The sequence below is a fragment of the Osmerus mordax genome, chromosome 3, assembly GCF_038355195.1.
Source record: "Osmerus mordax isolate fOsmMor3 chromosome 3, fOsmMor3.pri, whole genome shotgun sequence".
Classification (NCBI taxonomy): Eukaryota; Metazoa; Chordata; class Actinopteri; order Osmeriformes; family Osmeridae; genus Osmerus; species Osmerus mordax.
In genome coordinates this window covers 7,106,415-7,131,108 of record NC_090052.1, presented here as the reverse complement: position 1 = coordinate 7,131,108, position 24,694 = coordinate 7,106,415, and the positions used below count along the sequence as shown (strand labels likewise).

The 24,694-nt window shown below is 41.7% G+C and overlaps 1 protein-coding gene across 1 annotated transcript in view; it reads right to left on the bottom strand.

Moving 5' to 3' along the window:
- The window catches only part of atp2a1 (ATPase sarcoplasmic/endoplasmic reticulum Ca2+ transporting 1), a 102,675-nt gene extending 96,526 nt beyond the window's left edge, over positions 1 to 6,149 (bottom strand). Inside the window, exons 1-5 of the mRNA XM_067230832.1 lie at positions 6,017 to 6,149; positions 4,801 to 4,818; positions 4,368 to 4,450; positions 2,736 to 2,840; positions 1,903 to 2,041 (exon numbers count right to left, since the gene is read on the bottom strand). Coding sequence (XP_067086933.1) covers positions 1,903 to 2,041; positions 2,736 to 2,840; positions 4,368 to 4,450; positions 4,801 to 4,818; positions 6,017 to 6,134 — 463 coding nt within the window. The 5' untranslated portion in view covers positions 6,135 to 6,149. The remainder of the gene's footprint in view (positions 1 to 1,902; positions 2,042 to 2,735; positions 2,841 to 4,367; positions 4,451 to 4,800; positions 4,819 to 6,016) is intronic.
- Positions 6,150 to 24,694: the final 18,545 nt, after the last annotated feature.

Sequence of the window (24,694 nt, the reverse complement as noted above, 5' to 3'; positions counted from 1 at the left end):
AATATGGGCCACATCGGACCATAGGGGGCGCCATAGGCCACGCCCAAAAGTCCGATTTTCAAAGTGATGGCATTTCCACCCCATTGCTCCAATTCTTCTGAAACTTGGTGTGCATGCCTCATTTTCCATGAGGAACAAAAAAGCCTCAAGGACCCATAAGGTCCGCCATGATAGATTTTCCTGTACTGTGATAATTTGGGAAAACCTTCAAAATTCTCTTGAACCAAAGGTGAAATTGACTTGAAATTTGGTACAGATATGTATCATTGACGTATTTAAAAATGTTACTTAAGACAATTGAATCAAATACAAAATGGCTGAAAGGGGTGTATTTATGTAAATGTACACATTGCCTCAATATGTTTGTGTCACAAAATCAAATGTATTTTTGAAGGATGGTTCAAACTTAATAGGCTTTAAGGTGACATGCCCCTGAAGTACCATGCAAAGTTTCACCTTGACATGTCGAAATATGACTGAATTACAGCTGTTTGAACTTCGACCAAATTGGACAATGCTCGCCATTGGAGAAACAGCTGTTTTTATTATGCAGTTATTGAACATTGTGTATTCCATGCCTGGGAATGGGTCAATTGGCTGAGATGTTGTGCTGGTAAGCAAAGGGTTTTAGGTTCAAAACCAGTCAGAGGCATAGTTTTTATTTTTTTATTCTGACAAAACGGTTTCTAGTCTTCCGATCAATCCTCCGGTTGTAAAACATAGCAATGAGTGTTTATTTGAGCCCATAACAACACTCCGATCATCTGTTTAGCAAGACTGTCTAAACCACTGCAAAACAAGACAGGTTTACCACAGTAGCTAGCTACTTGGAGTCTATGCATGGTAGTGTCAGATTCACAACCGAGTTAGCTTTAATGAAGTATATTGATTGTTCAGGTGGATCCCTTGCCTGTTGCACAAATTCATTTCAGTAACCTAAGCCAAGACAAATCGCCACTGATGCTAGGCATGATTTGAAATTCCCTTCCATGACAAGTTATGGCAACCCAAACAACCTTTTTAAAGCACTACGAGTAAGCTATTCTTTACAGCAGCAACCCAGTCATCCCGTTGTCCCATTTTTATGTCCCATATTCAAATAGGACTAAATTACAGCTGTTTGAACTTTAAACCAAATCTGACAATGCTTGCCAGTGTTAGGCCTATAACATTTATATAAATAGGCTACAAGTCAATAATAAAACAGTAGCAGACATGTAAACGATACAAGTGTCTTGCATGAAGGCAATGAAGCTATAGGTAATACTATCCACACACCGGAAACTGCGTCCGGACGAGAAACCTTTCTCGATAGTGTCCTTTTTTTCACAGGTCCCTTCAGGGGCTCCGTATTAATCACTTCCTATAAGTCTTTCTATTTTCAACATAGTCACACACACAAAATGACTACAAACTGATATATCCCTTTCTCCTCCTCTCTGTGTGTCTCTCTCTCCCTCTGTCTCTGTCACACACAGACGGCTGTGCTTACTGTGTCATGGGCCACTGAGTTAGAGGAAACTCATTCAACCAACCAATGGACAGAAAGGGTTATTATTACAATCCTATTGGTTCTTAATTAGGGGATTCCCGTTACACTGAGCCATGATTAAGCATCAAAGCATAACCCACTGCCTTTGGAACAAAAAGGAGGCCCTACGTCACCTAGAAATATGTAATATATGTAAATGGATTGTCATTGGCAGGAGAGTTGTCATACGTCCTCTCCTAAGAGCCAGGTCAATCCCTCTCCATCTGGCTTACAGCAGAACTCGCAGACCAATAAGTAGTCATGGTGTAGACATGCAAACTGTGAAGAGGATCAACTGGAAGAGTGCAAGTGTTCATTGTGAAGGTACCATTGCCAAGGAACGTTCATGGACCTTATTCTAGGAAACTCACCGGACACTTCAACAACATCACCAGGAACCATCTCTCTGGCCTTGATCCTCTGCACGCTCTTCCGGTCCGCCCGGTAAACCTTCCCCATCTCAGGCTCATACTCCTTCAGAGCCTCAATGGCGCTCTCTGCATTGCGCTCCTGCCAGGGCAACAACCCCACCAAAACCTTAGCTTCTCTTTGGTACCATTTAATCTGTTTCTATTTCTAAACACAAATCTGCCATTGAAGCAGACAGATTATGGATCTAACACTAATGTTTCCTCTTGGAACAGTTCCAGACATGAATTGTCACAGATAAACAGGGAAACAATAATCTCCAGGGGTTTTGTCCACCCTCAACCTCCCCCAAAGGGTAAAGTGTCACTCCTGCCACTTATAGCTCTCACACAGACACACAGGCACACAGACACCACTCACCTTTCCCCAACAGACACACATACTAGTGGGCGATGTGTGAATCCTCATGCATAGTTTCCAAATGACCACAACAAGGCCAATATCCCCCACCCCACCAGCACGCTCCTCAAACCTGCCCCCCACTCCCACCCCACACATCCCTTTGATTGTTTGTAACCTGATCAGCCCACTGTATTTTTACCATGGACCACAATGTGGCCCTAAAAGATGGGTCTACAATTTAGCCCCGGTCGGCCCGCCGGCCCTCCTCCTCCTCCTGCAGACCCCCACCACTCCTGGGCTTAAAATTTCACCTTTCACCTGTCCCTGACATCATACCAATCATTCCGTGCCCTGTGTCGTACAGAACAAAGATTCTGACCCTAAGCGGGCATTGGGCATGATTGATTTATGGTGTGTGTGTCGTCTTACTGACCTGCCACACTCCAACCACAGCGTTGGCAATGAGGATGAGAAGGATGACCAAGGGTTCCACAAATGCAGTGACAGTCTCTTCACCTTCTTCAAACAAAGCTAGCACCTGAGTGACAAAGAGAGAAAGAACAAAACCCAGAGTCATGGAGACAGAATGGAGGTTTACATGTTGATACTGAACACCTTGGAACTCTTGCAATAGCTCTAAGCAACCACAATATAGGACAAGTAGGACAAATGCTTATGACCAAGCCACCCTATGGGTTGCGATTGTATTTGTGTGTACACTTCCATCTGTGCATCTGTGTGTAAGTGTGTATATGTTCTTGTGTGTCTCAGTCACGTGTTATCAACACTTCCATTTAGGAAAGGGTAGTGTTGTCATGAACACAGATCAGTTCTGATTCATTGAAGCACAGCATGGACAGTCTTACCCAAAGACATAAGCTCTCCATCTGTAACTCATACATCCACTCACCTATCAATTTATACCTCGTAATCCCATTTCAAGAAAGGCTCCAAACATACTACTCGTATTACTCTCAGTAAACCCTTTAACATCTCTTATCTTATTCCTTTTGTTTGTTTAGTCAGAAGATGCACTCCAAGTCAAGGTTTGTTTTTCGTAATTGACATTGTATGTAGTTCAATCTTACAGTAATTCTATAATAACATCTTGTCTTGCAATCAAAAAAAATGTCTAAACAAAAGAAAACTTTGTGAAGCATGTTTTATGCAGTCCCTTTCACAACCATATATGTCTCTCAATCGAGTCCTCTCATTTGTCTTTGCGACAAACAATGACATTGTGCAACCCTATACCTACCCCCCTCTTTTGTTCTTCTCCCTCGTTCCTTCCATCTCTGACCTTTGTCCAAGGATACAATATCTCTTAGCTTGGCTTGAGACCGTATTAAAATAAAGTGTGCCCCTCCCATCATGTACACACACAAACACAGGCACAAAGACCCACACACAAACTAATGCACACATACATACACACACACCAGCCCTTCTAAGGCCATAATGACAGCTGGCCATGGAGGAAAGCTTGTAGAGGAGGGGGATTAAGACCTTGTGTATACCCTCACTACCCCAAAACAGCTTTAAAGAGAAGTAGAGAGAGAGAACACAGATAGAGGTGACGGGAAGAGAGGAGAGACAGAGGACAACAGCTAAATAAAATAGGGGGTGGAAGCATTCCTTGGATGGGTCAGGGTGAGAGCATTCATTCAAATGAAACCTGACCCAATACTCAACACAAGTGTTTGAGTGCCAAACAAATGCAGAACATAGCGGTCCTTTGTGTGTGTTTGTGTGTTGATACTGTATGGGTTGTGAGAATGTGCGCACGTGTGTTTGTGTGCATGTTTGAGAGAGAATGTGTGTTTGTGAATAGGTGTGTGTGTGAGAGAGAGAGAGAGAGAGAGAGAGAGAGAGAGAGAGAGAGAGAGAGAGAGAGAGACATACACACTGCTTACACATTTCAGTGTAAAAAGTATACCTCAGTACCTGACTTTCTTTTTTAATTAGCTAGTCTCAGCCAGAACTAAGACATCAAGAACCAACTGAATGCGTTTGGGATGATTTAATGAACTAATTTCATGTAGCAACTAGTGCAGATTGTACTCACAAAAGAGATGCAGGCAGCCAGAAGCAGGATCCTAACCAACAGATCTTCAAACTGCTCCACTACCAACTCCCAGATGGTTTTACCTGAGATCAAAACGGCAAGGGGAGAAATCACAAATGAAGGGAAATAGTAGTGGAAAGTGTGTGTGTGTTTGTGTGTGCATGAATGTACTGTATGTTTGTATTACAAGTGACACCTCTCTTGTCTATAATTTTTCTCGAATTACACAAATAGGGATATTGGGTACTCTGTCCATGACTTTTCTATTACATATGAGTAGGCAAGGTAATACTATATAGTTACTATATAGTTAGTAGGCGGGCAGGTGTCACTGGATGACTCGAGACAAGGACATTGTGTGATTGACAGGCTGTAAGCAAGTAAACGGAGTGATAGAAAATAGAAGAGTGGACAGATGAACAGATGAACTCACCCTCTTCTGCTGGCAGCTCTGTGAGTGATACAAGATAGAAAAGATTTTTAGCAGTACATTGCAACTAGTAGCTCAACTTAAAGGTTGGCACTGCTCCTATGTTCCAAGGGAGTTCAAATTTTAAATTATGCATGAACACTAATATCAGCCATGTTCAAATGTACAGGATTTAGGTTAGAAACAAACACTTGTAATAGGTGCAGGGTTTCCATGGCTTGAGGTTGATAGAAGGTCAATTATAGTAAAATAAAAAATGTAATAGACAGTATTCATATAATTGTTTATGTTGGAATTACCGTGGCATATTAATTATTGTGTAGTTACCCAGGTTTAAAAATGGCACAGTATGGAAATCATTTTAATAATTCTAAATGAATCAAACAGTCTTTGTATCAGATACCAATTGTCCTAATATCAGACTAACCAGCATACTGTAGTCCTAGAAAGCAATAACTAAATTATTCCTTGCTCACTTTTTATTTGCACGGCCCAACCTTGTTAACTTTGATGCATTTCTTGTGGACCGACATATTACTGTACAACTAAGATGAAATTAACATGAACATTATGTCCTTAATTTTACATGTATTAATTTTTTTAGACTTCAGACTGACCTTCTCTTGGAGGTTCAATTATATGTGTATTTATATATTATATCTGATCCTGCTGCCATCTGACACACAAAGTGAGTTGTGTTCTGTCTACTCTACTGTTACATCCAGTTGGAGTTGAACATGTAGTGACACACTGAATTCAATTCTAGTTCAGTTATAACATTTACATGAAACATTTAATTAAAAGTGTTTCACAAATAAATCTCTGCCTTCATGCTTTTTCAGTGATGCTTTTATAAAATTCTCAAACTGCAAAAATCATAAGCCTCTCCAGCATCACTGGTGCTTATGACCTTGGAATAAAAACCATGTTGACCCGTGCACCAGCAGGATGTCAAGTTCAACAGATTTCAGGCACTAAAGTAGTGGTCAGACAACAGCCAATCATAAGAAAACCATCTAATCAGATTTATTTTCCACTATGCTTCCTGGTCGTCTCTGTGTCTTTCTCTTCCTCTCTCTCTTGCTCTTTTTTATTTTTGTCCCACTCATGCCCCTACACATATTCCCCTTCTCATCCTCTGATCCGAATACCCTATCAACATCCTCTCATACATCCCATGGTCTTTCGATTTGTCCATCCAACAATAGTTTTGCCTCACCGTTAGGGCCATATTTGGCCAGGTTCTTCTTGAACTGCTCAGGTGTGAGGCCGGTGTTCTCGCACACTCCAAAGTATTCTAGAACCTCATCTGGCTCTTTCATGTGTGCGTTCTCCATCCTTGGTGAACAGAAGAGGCTTCAGAGAAGAGGAAACAAAAGACAGAGAACATAAATACCACGTCTTTACCTACAGGGTCGCCAGACTTCAGTAATCTGTAGATTTTTCCAGGTGACCATGTGACTGTAGAAAACTGCATGGAGAAATTATTACCCACCACTTTGTAGAGGAAGTGTGGGATTGGAACTGAAGATGACAAGCCCCTTCTTTCTCTCTCTAGCCCTTTCTCTGCCCACTGTGCTAGCTCTTTCCTCTCTGGCAAACTGGAGTGCAGGACTGACAGAAAGTGTAACCTGGCAAAGGCCCCTGAAAAGTTTTATACAGATGGGAAAACTGTCCCATTGGTGCTTACCATGTGCCCTGGACCCTATTGGCTAAGGGGGGAGGCAAAGATGAGCAGAAGGGCGGAGAGATTAGGGAGGTCGGGGTGGTCGCTTGTGTGGAGGGAGTGGGTGGGGTTGTCGCTCATGTGGAGGCATTGAACAACAACTGTAGAGGGGTATACTCAGTGAGGCTGCATTTGGAACATACATGCCTGATCAGTAGAATAGGGATTCGGAGTGTGGTCTCGATGGTCTCATGAACGATATGTCATTCATGTGTGCTCTGGTAGGGGACAGAGCATCATATGGCGAAGTCCTCACACGAAGACTCAGCTCTACATAAGCACCCCCCTCACACATACAGGCATCATACAGATAGATGGCAGGAGATCAAGAGTGAAGCTGGAGTGAAAGTGAGAGCCAGAGCCAGACAAAATAGAGAGCAAGAGACAGATAAGCTGGAGAGAAGAAGAAGCTTGGACAACATGTAAGCAGAGTTCACCCAAGCCCTGTTTGGGAATTTGTACTGAACTGCTGCCTGAAACAAGAGAGAGATGGGTAGTAGGAGAGACAAAGACAGAAAAAGTGTGAGGAAAGGTGACAGAGAAATAACAGGAGAGAATAACCGAAAGAGATCGGGCAGTGGGTGGGGGGGCCTGAATTGAGATTTCAGAAAGAGACTCAGAAAGGAACACACCACACTCAATACATAAGATTTATAATATGTGAGTGTGTGTCTATTCAGGTTTGCGTATACAGTATACTTACATTATACATATGTAACATGTTTTAGACTCATATTAAGACAGTCCCTAACAGCAAACAAACAAAACTGAGGTCCAATGCTGAACACAGTTTAACTTTCCATTGCAAAGAGCTCTATTCTCAAAAATTCACTATGCATTTTTCCCACCTCCATCTGTCCATTTCTTTCTGTAAGTCTTTTTCTCCTCCACCCATCCCTCTCTCTCTGTACGTTTTTTTCTTTTACATCCATCCCTCTCCCTGTGAGTTGGGCGGCTCTAATTCACCTACTGACCTTTGACCCATCGAGGTGCAGCAAAGCAGCCGTGGTCATTCAAAGCTCAAGATGACCCAGTGACATTTACAGTTTTTTACCATCACTTTGACACTAATTTCAGAATCTTGATGTCCTTTTTCAAAACTGTAGATACAAAACTCGAAACAGTCATTAGATGTCGGCAAGAGGGGAGAAGGAAACACGGAGGGATGAGACCGCGACCGGTCGACCAGGTACATTCGATAAGGGACGTTTGGATTACGTGCTTTCGATATTGGAAAGCCAGGACAAGGGACGTTTGGATCACATGCTTTCGATATTAGAGAGTGCCAGAGAGTCGTACAGTAAAACCGAAACTGTTATGCGCACGAACGGGAGGACGTATGTAACCAGAAGCACCAATAATGGATTGACATTTCGGACGGTCGGCAAGTTGGGTGAGCTCTGATAGCGGCCCGTAGTGACATTGTGACATTAATTTCGGTCGGCCGCTGCTGACCGAACGGACTGCTTATTATCTGTTTGTTCGTCAACTGCTCCAACTCGTTGTCTGCATGTGGGGGTGAGCCACTCACTCTCTGGGCCAGTCCCTGCAACATCCCAGACCTCGGACCACCAAGTACCATAACGGTGTAATCTTGCTCCCTGTGTTGTAGGTGCTTGTGGGTTGGTTGTTTTAAACGTGCGTGTGTGCCATTCAGTTGGGTGACTTACAATATATTACGTGTGACGTTTTTAGTGTGCAGTGGACTTCACTCCTGGGTCAGAGGGGAGGGAGCTGCTTGGCCCTAGTTGTGCCATTCGGGTGGGGAGTGTGCACAGTAGTAATCAGTGGTGTATTAAGTAATGGCCATGTGGTACTTTATACACCACTGATACTTGAGTACAATTAAAGATACCTTACTGGAAAATGACTCCAGTAAAAGTGAAGGTCTATTATAATACTACTTGAGTAAATTATCTGATATTTACTGTACTTGAGTATCAAAAGTAATTTTCTGATATTAAATGTACTTAAGTATCAAAAGTAATTTTCGGATATTAAATGTGCTTAAGTATTGAAAGTACAAGTAAATGCTGTTGATAAAAAAGCAAAGGGTCAGAATTGAGAATTATGAAGTTTTTATTCTTTTAAATGCTGTGGCCACCATGACCAAGGACAAGTTATGCTAATTATGATAACTAAACATTAACGTGGAGGCCATCTTTGTAAATAAGAATTTGTTCTTAAATGATTCTGCCTGGTTAAATAAAACGTTGCGGCTCATGGGATTAATCTTAATTTACCTCAATGTGTTTCCTGAGGCTGGATGGGGAGTTTTTGAATGCCAATATTTCAGTAGCTTTGGGTAGGCATAAGAGGCACTTCATCCGGTACGAAGAATCTTTCCCTCCAACATTAGAAAACATTTCTCGCAAATATGGCCACAGGTGTTGGTCTTCGTCACCACCGTCGTTTGTTGCGGGAGTATCAGGTGCTTCCATTTCTGCTTCCATCATGAAATCATGTCATCGTAGAGTGGAATTTTACTCATGTAGTCGCTCGTTAGCTAGCATCCTGGGCATCACTGGGAATCAACAAACCGCTAGCCTGGGTGCCAGCCGAATTTAGCCCCGCCCACAAAATAATTTGGTTGGGTCTGGGGTCGCTCGGTTGGGGAAAAACTATGTCCGAACAAGAGGTGTTCGGACCAATCAAATTGTCAGGGCGGGCTTTATACGATGACGGACAGATGATCAACAGTAACGTAATCAACCACGTCACCAAAGAGCGCTTGGGTTGAATTCGTTTTCAACAAACATGGCTGCCGCTGGAGAGCTGAGATGTGTACATTCTACCATCCATTCTGTTTAGAAGACATCGACAGCGCAGTCATTTTGAAAGAGGGACACAGAAACGCGATCAAGGCATTTGTCGATGGAAAATGTTTTTGCCGTCTTTCCTACGGGATTCTGTAAAAGTTATTCTGTAAAAGTCTTGTACATTTGTATTTTTTGTAATATTTGTATTTTTGTATTTTTATATTGTAATTTAAGGCAACTTATATTTTATTTTATTGTATATTTAATTCTATTCTAATCCCACTTAGTACTGCTAGTTTATGTACCCTTAGTATAGATAGTCCACATATTTAAATTTTAGGTATATGTTTATTGTATGCACCTTCCTGCCAAAGCAAATTCCTTGTCTGTGCAAACTATCATGGCGAATAAATCCCATTCTGATTCTGATTCTGATTAACATACTATGTTGCTCTGATTGGTTGTAGGTTTATCCAATTGAGCGAAGAGACATTTTCAGGGTTCGGTTGAAACATGCCCCATACTCACAGCCCAATGGAGCGGTATCAGACTCATTTTCTGACTAGAATTATGAGTATGACAACGTCAGGCTAACAAACCGCAGCTTTGAGAGCACTTTGTTGCAATTGCGCATTAACATGATTAACCAATGATTCAACTTGCAAGCTAGGACCACTGATTCGCCAAACCTGCTTGCTTGCAGTCTGTGTTCCAACACAGTCCCCACCACAGTTTCAGGGGAAATGTATCAGTGAGCGGAGTCAAAGTATCAGTTCTTTGCAAAATGTAGAACAGTGAAAGTCAACAGAAATATAAATGGTAAAGTACAGATATCCAAAAAAACAACTTAAGTACAGTAACGATACACCACTGGTAGTAATGGACAGTAACTGTTACTCCCCTCGAGTTGAATCAAAGGCTGATGTCGTTCTTGGTTTTTAACAGACATTTATTGGACACGAGTCTTCAACATGTCTTGTACATGCTAACCTTGTAGCTTTTAATTGTTTATTTGTATATCCCTTTTTACACTCAAGCATGTCACAGAGGGCTTCACATACACCCATATAACTGCCCCCCAACCAACCTAAACCCTCAGGGAAGACAAGGAGAAACTCCCAGAAAAACTCACTATAGGAGAAAAAATTGAAGAAACCTTGGGAGGAGCAATTCAGTGAGGGATCCCCTCCTCCAGAGACGGTTAGTGAAAGAGAGGAGCAGAACACAGGCTTAACATAGTCATACAGCAAGGAAGTGGGTTTTGAAACACCAAAATCCATTGTTCGACTTGGTAGATGTAGGAAGGGACTGGGGAACTCGCTGTTGCCCGTCAAGGAGACTGGTTTCCTGTTGGCGACCAGGTCCAGCGTTGGCAGACCGATGACCAGGCAGGTGCTGACGGCTCAAACCCCCCACACCACAGGGGATGTGTGGAGGGGGGACAGAGAGGGGAGAGCAGGGATTAGAGAATGCCAGGAGCAGCTAACAGTTACAGTCATATTTAGAATGAGATCCCCACCGGTCAAGTGTGGACTAGTGCAGCAATTTAGCAGAGCAAAAAAGGGTATTTGATGCAGCCCTAGACACTAAGACAGCGCGGGCCCCCCTCAGTTGGAACATGAACTCTGTTCCAGGGGAGAGAACTCTAAAATAAGTTATATTTATATAATAAGGGTGAGAAAGCCCCGTCCCCCGTTGTCACCAACTAGTAACGGAAACTATAACAATAGCAATATACAGTAACAGGTTTACTTTATTTGTAAAATCTAAATGTTACATGTAAAAGTTACATGTGATACACACAGACAAACACACACCCCAGGTTTACATAGAAAGTACAGACACACACTTGCATTTAACAGTCATAGAATTGACTAAACAAGAACGTTTTTAACCCAATTTTGAATGTCGAAACAATATCAGCCTCCTTAATTGAGACAGGTAATTTGTTCCAGAGAAAAGGTGCTCTATATGAGAACGCCCTGCCTCCAGCAGTTTGGGAACCACAAGATAGCCGGCATCTTGAGATCTAAGTGTCCTTGCGATAGGGTGCAAGGAGACCAGAGAGGTAAGGTGGTGCCAATCCATGCAGAGATTTGTAGGTTAGTAATAGAACTTTGAAATCAGTTCTGGCTTGGGTAGGGAGCCAGTGTAAAGAGACGAGAGTAGATGTTATGTGATCGAAGTTTCTGGTTCTAGTCAAGTCTAGCAGCAGCATTTTGCACCCGCTGTAAAACATTTTAAGTAGGTAATTGGGAGGCCAGAGAACAACACATTGCAGTAGTCCAGTCAGGATATAACAAATGCATGTATTAGTTTTTCAGCATCATTCTTTGAGAGGAATGTTCGTATTTTGGCAATATTACGTAGATGGAAAAATACAGTTCTGGTAATTTGCTTTATATGGTACTCAAACGAAAGGTCTGAGGCTCCTAGATTTTTTACCAGCTGGCTTTGAGAGACTTTGACGCCATCTATGTCTAAGGTCAGATTGGATCAATTATTTCTGTATTTTTTAGGACCAAAAATTTGAATCTCTGTTTTATCCGAATTGAAAAGAAGGAAATTTGCTGTCATCCAAGTTCTTAACCCAGAAACACATTTTTACATTTACATTACATCTATTCATTTAGCAGATGCTTTTATCCAAAGCGACTTCCAAGAGAGAGCTTTACAAAGTGCATAGGTCACTGATCATAACAACGAGATAGCCACAAAACATTGCGAGTAGCCAAAGCATGAAGCATGAAACATGAAGCACACATTGTGAACAACCAAAGTAAGTGCCAAAGGGAAGAACCATAAGAGCATGTAGTTACAATTAGCTAGCTACCTATTGACCAATTTAGCTGCTATACCCTTACCCTCTGTCCTTGAGCAAAGTTTTAGCAAAACACAAATGAATGAAACAAACTCTGGTTACTTACAGTCAGATGGCAGTCACGAAGTACACTCAGTAAGACACTATTAGCTCTTTTTCCATAGTGTCTGGTAATTCTCCAGGCTTTATAGACATATATAGCTGAGTATCATCTGCATAACAGTGAAAATTTACCCCAGAGCTTCTAATTATGTTTCCTAAAGGCAGCATATAAAGCGAGAATAACAGAGGGCCTAGAACTGAACCCTGTGGTACTCCGTATTTTACAGTGGAACTCCTGGATGAGCAGCCATCATAGTGGACAAATTGTGATCTGTCAGATACATACGATCTAAACCACTGAAGTGAAGTACCAGAAATCCCAACATAGTTCTCCATACGTTCCAGGAGAATCTCATGATCCACAGTGTAAAAACCTGCACTTAGGTCTAGGAGAACCAGGACCGAGATAGAGCCCGCGTCAGATGCTAATAGTAGATCATTGACTAGCTTGGCAAATGCAGTTTCAGTACTGTGGTGAAGACGAAATCCAGACTGGAGAGATTCATATAGCTGATTTAAGGAGAGGTGCTCAGTGAGCTGTTGTTCCACAGCTTTTTCCAAAAATTGAGAAATGGCAAATATGAACGCTTCCATAGAAATAGGGTTAAAGTGAGTGAGAGCCTCAACATGCAGCATGCTTGGTATAGAGGAAAATTCAGTGTTAATGGCTATTCCTCCAGGGCTAGCCTGTAGTTTGTCCCTTATTGCATAGATTTATTTGGTCAAAAAATTCTAGGAAGTCATTGGGAGAGAGATCTGTACTAACACCGTGTGTACTTTTCTTAGTGAGTTTTGCAACTGTATCAAATAGGAACTTGGTGTTGTGCTGGTTCTTACTAATCAACTTAGAGAATTCTGATCTGGACCTGATGAGGACTTGCTTATACTCCATTAGGTTGTCCTTCCAGGCCAGGCGGAAAACCTTCAAATTTAGTGGTACGCCACTTACGTTCTAGTGGACTTTTTGAGAACAATGCTGTCAGAACTCTTTGGCCTCTGACTCAAGAGGAATAAACTTGGAGGGTTACAACTTCTTATTCTTCTTAAAATAGACAACTTATTTGCACTTGTTATATGCGTAACTCCCACAGATATACCACCAGCACAGCACCTCGTGTGGCCCTTCTGATTGTAGTGCACCGGTAAGAGTCAGGGTGGAGTCAGGTGGCTGAGCGGTGAGGGAATCGGGATAGTAATCCGAACATTGCAAGTTCGATTCCCGGTCATGCCAACTGACATTGTGTCCTTGGGCAAGGCACTTCACCCTACTTGCCTCGGGGGAATGTCCCTGTACTTACTGTAAGTCGCTCTGGATAAGAGCGTCTGCTAAATGACTAAATGCTAAATGTAAGACCATCCTGACCGCAACAATTAAATAATTCCCAAGCAGAAAGAAAAATAGGTTCCCCCCTTTTCTATGGTTTTAGCGAAATAACAGGAAATGAATTGACATGTATTAACAGAAAATATATTACTTATTTATTCAAAAGATTATGCTGAACATTTAAATATGTATTGACCTTTTAACCCAAATGCATTATTATGAAGTGAAATATTCTCTAATAAATAAATCTAATTATGAGAGTTGCCTCTGTCGGCAGCTACAGTAACAGTTGGGCAGTGTATTTTAAATGAACTTAATAAAGCTTTTGTAGTATACCCTCTTCGTATGTGTGTGTGTTTTGGGGATCAAAATTAGTGACGCCATGGGCATTGATACGGGGTTAACTAGTAGTGGCGACAGTGTTCCTCACCTTGCTCAAAAAACAAACAAAGCAAAACAAAGGATTGATTACTCACTTCCATCAACCCTGTCTTGTGGATTTGGCCACAAGTTTTCATCCACATTGCAATGGATGTTTTCATTTGACATTTACATTTAGTCATTTAGCAGACGCTCTTATCCAGAGCGACTTACAGTAAGTACAGGGAAATTCCCTCCGAGGCAAGTAGGGTGAAGTGCCTTGTCCAAGGCAAGGCACACACAATTTGACAAACATCTCTGAAAGAATCTCCGGGCATGGCAAATCCAGGCCTGACACTGGTCTGCTGTGATGTAATTGCATGCCTCATCCATGGCTTTGAGAAGGGTAACTTGTTCATAAGGGTGCCTATCATACACCTTCCACCTCCATGTGTAGAAGGATCCTCAATAGGGTTGAGGAAGGAAGAGTATGGTGGCAAGAACAAAGCTGTAAATTGTGGATGGGTCTGAAACCATGCTTGCATCAATTGAGCATGGTGTCAATGGATCTCGTTATACTGAAACGTTCATGTTCTAAACTTGAAATATTGTTTGTCAGTTTCTATAAAACTATGCATTAAGAGTAGGGTTGCAAAATTCCAGGAATATTCAAAGTTGGAAACTTTCCACGGGAATAAACGGGAATATATGGGAATTAACAGGAATAAACTGGACATTTTGGGGTAATTTAACTGTATTTACCTTGTCATAAGCAGACATGCATGCAAACATTTATAATACAACTTTTGTGTGGACATACATACATCCTACTCTCACTGCTGTAAAAAGTTAGTCTACTGTATACAAATAAACTTGGTTTTAAAATGAACATGGCTTCAGTTTACAAAGTAATCAATATGCTAGGTAATGACAAACAGTGTTGGGAAAGTTCCCTTTCTACATGAACTAGTTCAGTTCATAGTAATTTTTTTTTAAACTAAATTCACAGCTCCAAAAATGTCTTTCTATATGTTGAGAGCTATAATTGAAATCTGTCTGCAATACCGCTCTTGGCCTCTACGCAATTCGGCGCTCTCACACTTGCCAGGCATAGGGCTGAAACGCCCCTCGCTTGAAGCAACGGCCCCGGTGGATGTAGGTGGTATTGCATTTGTTGTTAGACTTCCGGCTCTTCCGGTCGTTTTTATTCTATTAACTCCAGTCAACATTTACAAAACTATCTCCCCCAATAATTTTTGTTCGATTCTCGAACCTGGCTCATACTACTAGCTTTTTCATAAAATAATTTTTCCTGATTTTTGCTAAATTTGAAACCAATCCGAAATGGGTAAACTAGCACCCCATTTATTTGCTTATGTCAATAAAAGTTGCCTGCAAATGTGCTCGCGGATACAGGGCACAAGCACAAAAGTTCACATTGGCCGATAGCCGATTTACCTGGAGGGCACGAGCACAAAAGTTCACATTGGCCGATTGCCGATTTACCTGGAGCTGAATGAGCCATATTGAATGAGCACAGGGAGAAATGGCTTGAGTTGCCTGCCCTGTTGTAGCAAGTTTAGCAAATGGTTGTCACACATACATGAAATGTTGTTAATATAGTTTATTCCCGTTATTTTAAAACAGATTTGATTTTTCTGTCAAGAACGTTTTTACGTTCATGACATGATGGCAAATATTACATTATGTTAAGCGTGAGCATAGATTGTTGACATGTCTATCTGGAGCAAAGACGAAGATTAATACTTTAACTGATAACCACAATAAGAAATTATATAAATATGATTAGTCTTGCCTTCAGAAGCTTTTGTTAAACACACCCATTATTCTTTTTTTTAATCGTGTCATCAAGCCAGACTGCTTTTCTGGGACAATGAAGGTCCTCAGTGACTGTTTCACCCCCACTTATATCTGATGTAAACGTCTTGTATATAGGCCTAGTTCTGTTAATATGCCATTTTCAAAGGCAAATGTTTAATAAAGTATATTTTAGACACACTTCTCAAGCTTTTATTTATTACATTATTTCCAAGACTTGTTAGATCACGTTATATCCATTAATAGGCGTTTGGTTTTGTAGAACATATAAAACACAGGCCACATTTCTACACTGATATGTAAATTGAAGGCAGTGTGAATTTCGTGGCATTTCGTTTGAAAATACAGTTGACAGTAAGCTATGGTAAGTCTGCATTATGGAAGATTTCTGTTACCAAAATAACTTGAGCTTTCTTTGCCTGGCGAGAACAACGACGGAGCTAGGTGTTCATGTTAACAGTTTATTTAATATGATGCAATGCGTTGGAAATCATACTCAAATCACAAGAAAAAAAGCAACATATGTGATGAGTTCCATCTAGAATAGCCCTATATTTAGCCCTATAGCCTATTTCTAACAACCAAGTGAAAGGAATACTATACAATGACAGCATACATTTACGTAAAGTTTGCATCATGTCTCTGTTTCTTATCGGACTTGTACCCCATTCTGCCACTGCAATGCCTTAGCTCACACGCTCGCAACCATATAAATCTATGCTCGCCACTGGCTGTCGCAAAGTATGTACAGCTAGTTGCAAGCTTGCACGAGGTCTCGGAGCTAGGGAAAAAAAGAGCCACTGTTTAAAGCTAGACCGGAAGAGTCAGAAGTGGAAAGATGGCGCAGTTTCGCGCTCGCGCTTGCCTCACTGAGCACTTTTCATAGAAATGAATGGGGACGCCATCTTGGAAGACAAAAGTTGCTTCCTCTAGTTATATTAACTCTATGGATGCAACACTGATGACATTTACGTTCAAAAACAACAGAACATTTTATGTTTAGGTTTATGTTTCTGGCAGACAATGTTCCCAACCAGCTGCATTCAGGGTCCAGCTGAGCTTGGCGTGCATAGTCTTGTTCTCAACTACATTGAAGTTCCCTGTTATATGCTTTTGCAAAAAAACTTGTCATGACGGAGCGTGGCTACAGCTGTTACATACCTGTCACATAAGCATGCATGCATACAAACTCAAAACACAGACCCAAATTAGTTCCCTTCCCCTAATAGCCTCCCCCTATACCCTCCCATGGGACCAAGAGTGAAGAAAACAACTACTAAAGAGAGTGGCTATTTAACATGACAACATGATCAGTTACCGATTCAACTCCTTCACATACTCAATGAAGGGAGTCCACACTCCATTGAATGTGTCACCAGAGACTGTCAGAGTATGTCTAATCTTTTCTAGTTGAAGTAAAGATAGCACCTCCTGGCTCCATCTTCTGAATGGTGGGCATTTATTAGATTTCCAGTTCAAGATTAACCTACGCGTTATGAGACTACAGAATGCTTTTGCTCTCTTGTGTACTTGTGGTATGTAAATCCGAGGGTGTGCAAATATAGCAGTGAGTGGATTGGGTTTGAGGGATGTGTTGCATAGAGATGCAAGGCAATCAAATATGGGGGACCAGAAATCAACTAGGGAGGGACATGACCAGAACATGTGACCCAGTGACACAGAGTTTCCAAATATGGGACAGGTAGGGTGAATTGATGGGTATATTTTAGCTAACCTGTCATTGGAGTAATGAACTCTGTGAAAGACCTTGAATTGTATCAGTCCACGTCTTACATGTTGGATATGCATTTAGCCCAGACATCATCCAGGTTTACAATTTCCGGGTCCCTTTCCCAGGCTTCACATATTTTAGTGTGTGTTGGAGGATTAATGTTGTGTATTAAATTAACGCCTTAGAGATCAGACCCCTGTTCCATGGATTCATATTTAATAGGTCATATGCTGAGTCTGTATTTGGCGGCTTGGGGTAGGTAGGGAAATGTTTGGAGGCAAAACTGCAGGCTTGGAGATATCTGAAAAAGTGATCTTGGGATATTATGATTTCTAGCTAGGGCTTCGATGGACTGAAAAGAGTTCTCATCAAATAAATCAGCGAAGAAAACTAGTCCGTGCCGATGCCAGCCAGCGAAATTCTGATCTATCTGTGAGGGTGTGAAAAGATGGTTGAGGGACAGAGGAGAAAAGCTATTTATCTGGTCACGGGTAAAATGTTTACGGAATTGTACCCAGTTTCTAATGGAATTAGAAACAACAGGGTTAGAAAAAATGTCTTACTACTGGTCTGCATCGACAAGGGAGCTGTCAGTAGAGAAATAGTGGATATCAGTGTGTGATGAAAGTTCCATCATAGCCCAGGCAGGCCCGTTTTTGTCAGAGAATGCCACCACCCAGTATGCCAGTTTGGAAATGTTTGATGCCCAACAATAATGCAGAAAATTTGGGAGACCCAGTCCCCTTTCAGGTTTAGCTCTTTCCAGATACATTTTCTTCATTCGAGGCGAGGAGTTATTCCATATAAACAATGAGATATACTTATCCAATTTGATAAAGAAGTATTTCGGGAGCCAGACAGGAATTGTCACAAACAAATACAGGAATCTAGGTAGTACCGTCATCTTGAGGGCGTTAATGGCCTGCCAGTGAAATGGGAAGGCCAGACCACCTTTCCAGATCCTTTTTGGTGCGTTCTAGTAAATTATCAAAGTTAGCCTTCTTAAGTGTTTAAAATGAGCTGGTTACCTGTATATTATATATATTATAGACTGCTCAATGTTCCAGGAGATGAAGGAGACAGAGCCAGGAGCTCTATGTATCTGTTTCTGTGATGTCATGTTATATCAGATTTGTAAAGATGTCATGTCCGCAAGCCCTCGAAAAAAGTAGTTGGATCTAACAATACGAACGTAAAGTACAAACAAACGTAAAATACAACTCTGAAAAGTTGAAAAGCAGTTAACAAAAAACTCTTGGCACCCTTCCTTAAGGGCCAGTAGCCCACCCATGTAGGTTGCTCTATTGCCTGTCGAGCATACCATCGAACAAGAGCACTTGATGTCTATCTAAACCGCACAAGAACTATGCATGAAGAGAACAGTGTACAGAGATACACTGTCCTCTAAGATTGAGCATTCCGAGTTAGTTACTTTACGTAGCTGCATACACAAACAAGAACTGAAGGAATAAATAGAAAAAGAAAACTACGTTTTTAAAAACTAGTGTTTCCTAGTTCCCTACTCTACACTTTCCAACACTATCAATCCGATAATGTTTCGTAAATCAAAGAAGGAAGGTAAATTAAATATATAAAATAAATTATAAAGAAAATGGAGTTTAAGTGGAACTGGAGAGGGGTGAAAAGAAGGAACAGTCAGTCTGCACATTAATTATTGTCCATTGTACTCTGATAACAAGTAAACCCCCTGTCTGAATAACTACTGACATCATGGGTAATGCACACATTCAAAAGTGTCACGTCTTAAGGTCGATTTAGGGTACTCCGTTTTCCAAAAAACTGACACATGGGAACGCCTTAGTCTAGGTGGAACGCCCTCTCCGAGAGCCCTCCGAGAGCCCCAGAGAGCTCGACGTGACCCTCCTGAATTAAACTATCCGTCCTAATTTCGGATAGTTACGGATACCCCCTTGGCTGTGAATGGTCCGCTAACGACATCATTACCATTGCGCCACCTACTCTTCTGGCGGTGAATTGTTTTCAGCACCACAGCCTACGGAGAACCATAAACGAAAGAGTATCGTGTCCGCCCGCCCATCCATAAACGGAGTCGGAGTAGCATATAAAGCCCTTTAGGTTGCCGTTCAACTTAAGAGGTAGACTGGTTGTACATGACATTGTATGGGATTCATAACAAGTATGGGGGTGTGAGGTTTACAGTCCCTCAGTTACCTGCATCCTTGGTTTGTAAGTGTTCGATAATGTACTGCTTAGCTTCAGCAGGGCAGACAAATGATCTCTGTTCTCCATTCGAGGCAGTGATTTTCAATGTCGCAGGGAACAGAATACCAAACCGGGTGTGAGGGCAGTGTCTCAACAGCTCTCTTGCTTCTTTAAAGGCAGCAGAACGTTGCTTCACGGCAGCAGTGTAGTCTGGATGGATGAAGATCGGTTTGTTGTTATGCAGAGTGGGGCGCTGGCTTGATGCTTTCCTCAGGACGTTTATCTTTTCTGTAAAGTAGTGAAACTTAACAACGATCGGTCGCGGGGGGATCCCCCTGTTTAGGTTTAGGCAGCAGGCTTCTGTGAACACGGTCAAGTGTCAGGGTAAAGTCCAGCCCCAGCGAATCATGTAGTAGCTTAGCCACGGATCTTTCCATGCGACTATCCCCGAGGCGTTCGTCCACACCGATAATGCGACAGTTATCTCTGCGTTGCCTTGACTCTAGATCTTCCGTCTTGGATGTTAGCTGCTTGACTTGGGAGGACAACAAAGGGAGCTGTGACTCTAGTTCAATGACCCGGTCGGAGTGGTGGTTAGCGCCGTCTTCCAGGCTACGTAATGATAAAGCCTGTAGCTTGAGCTCCTGATTACCAGTCTCCAGAGCTTCCCGTGTATCAGAGCGAACTATGGCTATTTCTCCACACTGCTCTTTGGAGAGGTTCTCTATCTTTGCATGCAGGTCTGTCGACAGTGTAGTCACCGTGTCTTCTATTTTGGCCATGACCGTTTGTTCGGAGGCTTTGATGGCTTCCATTTATAGTAGCGACGGCCAGCATATCTGTGGATGTCCCCGCCACAGGAATGTCCGAGGTTTTAGCCGTTGGCTTAGGCCTTGGTTTGCCGGACATGGATGCAGACGTTATAGAAAGAGAAAGGAGGGGAAAAAAGGAAATAAAAAGGGGAAAAAAGACTGCAGCTACTACAACATAAGATGTTAGGCATACACTTTAGTTGACTGTTGGGTTACCGAAATTGTCATTTTCATGCAGAGCTCACAGAAAAAGCGTGTTCACATGTCGCTGCTCTCGAGCGCCCCCCTATGTGAATTGAATTTAAAAAAAATGATACTTTGATGTTTAGTTGTATCATTTTGAACAGATGATTATAGTTCAATGAAAAAATAATCTAAGGTGTATGTGTATTGTATCCAAGCAATTGAAAATGGACTTTCGACTTTCATGAAATTAAAGAAATAAATGATCAATTTGGGGAAGGTGTGTCAATCCAAACCCAATCACAATTGTGTTGAAGAAGCCTGTGCCGGGTTTCTAAAGTGTACTGCCTGTTAGCCTTAGGCGATGCGCAAGGTGATAAGCAAATGATGTAATTGTCCTTCCTTGAGCCCAGAAAGAATAGTTTGAAGTAATTTAAATGATTTATTTTAAAGAGCGCCTGCAAGATAGAGCTGTATTTCATGCAGTATAACACACAGAAGTGTTATTTCAATTCACATTACGTGCGTCTACAAGTTCTCTGTCCCCCTTTTCTCTTACCATGCTCATCTTTGATATGTCCTGTCATATGTTGAGTTTAACATCTGCACATCATCTTAATGCAACAAGCAGCCGTTTCTCATACAAATGATTTGAATAGAATCCAGAAGGGACCAGAGGTTTCCTTTGTGCTACAAGATGAGACGTGTTTGACTCCAATCTTATATACTTGAAGGGATATTTTACAAATGAACACATTTGCTGTAACCTAACTGCAACCTAATTGGTTGGTGGAGTCAGGAATGTAATCCCAGATAAACTGGGCTATCATCAACCTCGACAAAACTCAAGTGACAAGAGCCTGTTAGCATACCAGTTTAGTCTTCAAATGAAACTGCTATGTCAACAGATGTATAGCTTTACTACAGTGAGGCTCTTTTACACTCCCTAACCTAACCCTTTCCCAGATACCTTTTAGTAAAGGAGAGGATGAAATGACAATCCCTGTGAATTTGTCTTGATGAATTAATGATTGATAGTGTGTGTCTGCATGTACAATGTATTTGTGTGTGTGTATGAGGGCGCATTATTGATGATCATCAGGAGTGATGCTTCTGAGTCTACTCCTGCTGTTGTTTCAGGGCGTAAGGATGGTAGCCTAGGTCCCCTGAGGAGAATTCATAGTTTATTGAATGCTCTCTAGGTATTGAGATGCTGTTTGACGGAACCGAAGCACACGTCCGCGACCCTCTCGACACCAGCTTGTGACCCACCAGTTGAGAAACACTGATCTAGTTAAAAAAAATTGATGTAAAACAACAATCCATGGCATCAAATTAGCTTCAACACATGTTTGCAAGCCTGTTTTACTATAAAATGTGAATATCAAGTTTCTCCAACGCTGACAAACATGGTGTCACATGCTGAATCCCAGAGTGATGTTAGTGTTGCAAGATTACAGAACACACATTCTGGAATTTTACTGATAAATTTAACCCACTGTCTACTTTCCTGGGTTCTCTGCTACATTAGGGTAGTGCCGGTCAGGGACGGAATGATCAGGTTGAAGAGAGCACGCTGATGACAGGGTGACAGATGAATGAAAACGGAGGGAGTAGGACAACAAGAAAGGACCAGAGAGAAGGGAGATCTAAACGGCTGCACAATGTTTGCATTGGGTTCAGATGGGTATAAATGATGTGTTTGTTTAGATGACACTGATAACAAACAGGCTTCACATTCTTTAACCCTTGTGTTATCTTCGGGTCATATTGATCCATTAGTCATTGTAACCCACCGTCGTATTGCGACAGCTTACCGCATACAAAAACAAAGTAAAGCATTTTCTTTTTACCGTCAGGCTGTCTCAGACCCCCCACATCGCGAAGGTTAAAAGAAAATGCTTTTTATTTGTTTTTGTATTGGGTAGTATTGGGTAAACAGGGAGTCAGGGAGTCAGTTGGGAGGGGAGTCAGTTGGCTGAGCGGTGAGGGAGTCGGGCTAGTAATCCGAAGGTTGCCAGTTCGATTCCCGGTCATGCCAACTGACGTTGTGTCCTTGGGCAAGGCACTTCACCCTACTTGCCTCAGGGGAATGTCCCTGTACTTACTGTAAGTCGCTCTGGATAAGAGCGTCTGCTAAATGACAACGATGGTTTGTTGTGAACCTTTGGGTCATGTGACCCGAAGGCAGCACAAGGGTTAATTCATTTTCTCACACACACACACACACACACACACACTGAAACTGTGGACACACAGCCCCCTGGAAAAATGTAGTAGTTAAGTTTAGAATAAGATCCATTAGCTTGTGTATACATATTTGTAAATATGAGGCATTTATGTGGCCTTGTAGGCAGTGGGAACGCTTCAAGCATTTCAAAGTTTGTGTGTATGTCTGTGCGAGGACTGTGTGCCAGGCAGGTGTGACAGGTGTTGGGGTGGAATGGTGCTAAGCTCTGTGTTGTCTTTATCTCTATTTCTGGTAGGTGGTCCTGCAATACACACAGCTGATCTTCTCTGATTGAGCCAAGACACATCCCGAGCATTGTGTTCATACACTTAGCTGCAGACACACACACACAAGCAACATGCACTCAAATCAGTGATAGGGTACAGCAATGATGTAACTGACAGAATGCAGATAAGTAACAACACTGACTGAAACGTGACCATATGTCAGTAAATCAACCTTTAAACATGTATTAGCAGACAGAGCCCAAGCCATAGCCAAAACAAGCAGCTACTGAAAGTAGAGTCCAGAAAATTATGACATATCTGATTCTACATGTCTGATCACTGAGTCTAAAAGGAAACAATATTGCAGTGGAGGAGTTGGATGAGCCTTCCCAGAACGAAGCTCTCCAAAGATGTATGATAGCACAAACCACGTTCTGAGGAAAAAAAATCACAGGAACAGAGCCTCACTTTCACTAATTTATTTTTGGCCATCAAACAAAGTATGCTAAAGTTTAAGTATAATCGGCTGAGCATGATAACCTTTCAGCCTAGTCTACCTTCAACTGACAAGACCAAGACATTAGCATGCTTTGTTTGATGGCAAAAAATAAATAAGTGAAACTGAGGCACTGTCCCTGTTCTCTTTTTCTCAAAGTTGATGAGTGCTATCATACATCTCAGAGAAAAATTATAATAAAAGTTATAATAATAGTTATAAATATAGCTGCAAGCAGCGATGCGGTTTCCTCCGCAAAATGGCAAAATATTATAAACATGTACACTGTAGAAGATCAATACTTACAACAAGAGAGCAAAACTACTTCATGTTTGGCCAACAACAATAGGCTGAACAGGGATTTGAACTCATGAGCATAAGGTTACAAGTCAGTCTCTCTAGCCTCTCTGCTACACACCAACTGCTGAGATTTTATGATTAGTAAGGGCTGAGTATTAACTTTGTATAGGATATTGAAACTCTTCTTGAGTTGATCTCTTTCCAGACTCTAAGTCAATGCACAACTAACAATAGTCATGTGGGCAACTGGGCTAGGGCAGAGCTCATGTTCAGCTCCTTGCGAGAATAACCTATGACAGTACAGCTGCCGACTCTCTGGTCCCATTAAACTACACAACATGCACAATCAGGGTGACCAACAACATTATATTAACTAACCAACATTGACATTACAAACATCTAACTGAACGAACACAACAATTGAAATCCCTCGCACGGCTGTTGTAACCAAACTATTTTCCACAAGTCTTTGCGTTTTTTTGACATGCCGCACTGCATGCTGGGTACCCAAGGGTGCTGACGCTGATTATCTAGCTGTGCTTCGACTGCGTGATATGAGTATTAGTTTTTGGTCAGCTTTGGGACAAAGGTTAAGAAACAGTTGACATTTCAAGGTGCATGAAATTGTGCATGGTATTTCAGAATTATGTCTGCCTGTTTAACTAAACAAGTAATCAAAATTATGACAGGCCAATAGACTGTGCCTGGATTTGAACCTGTAACCTTGCACTTTGTAGGACACTGTTTCAACCCATTGAGCTTCCCTCAAGGATGACAATAAATTGTCAGTTACTGTCCAAAA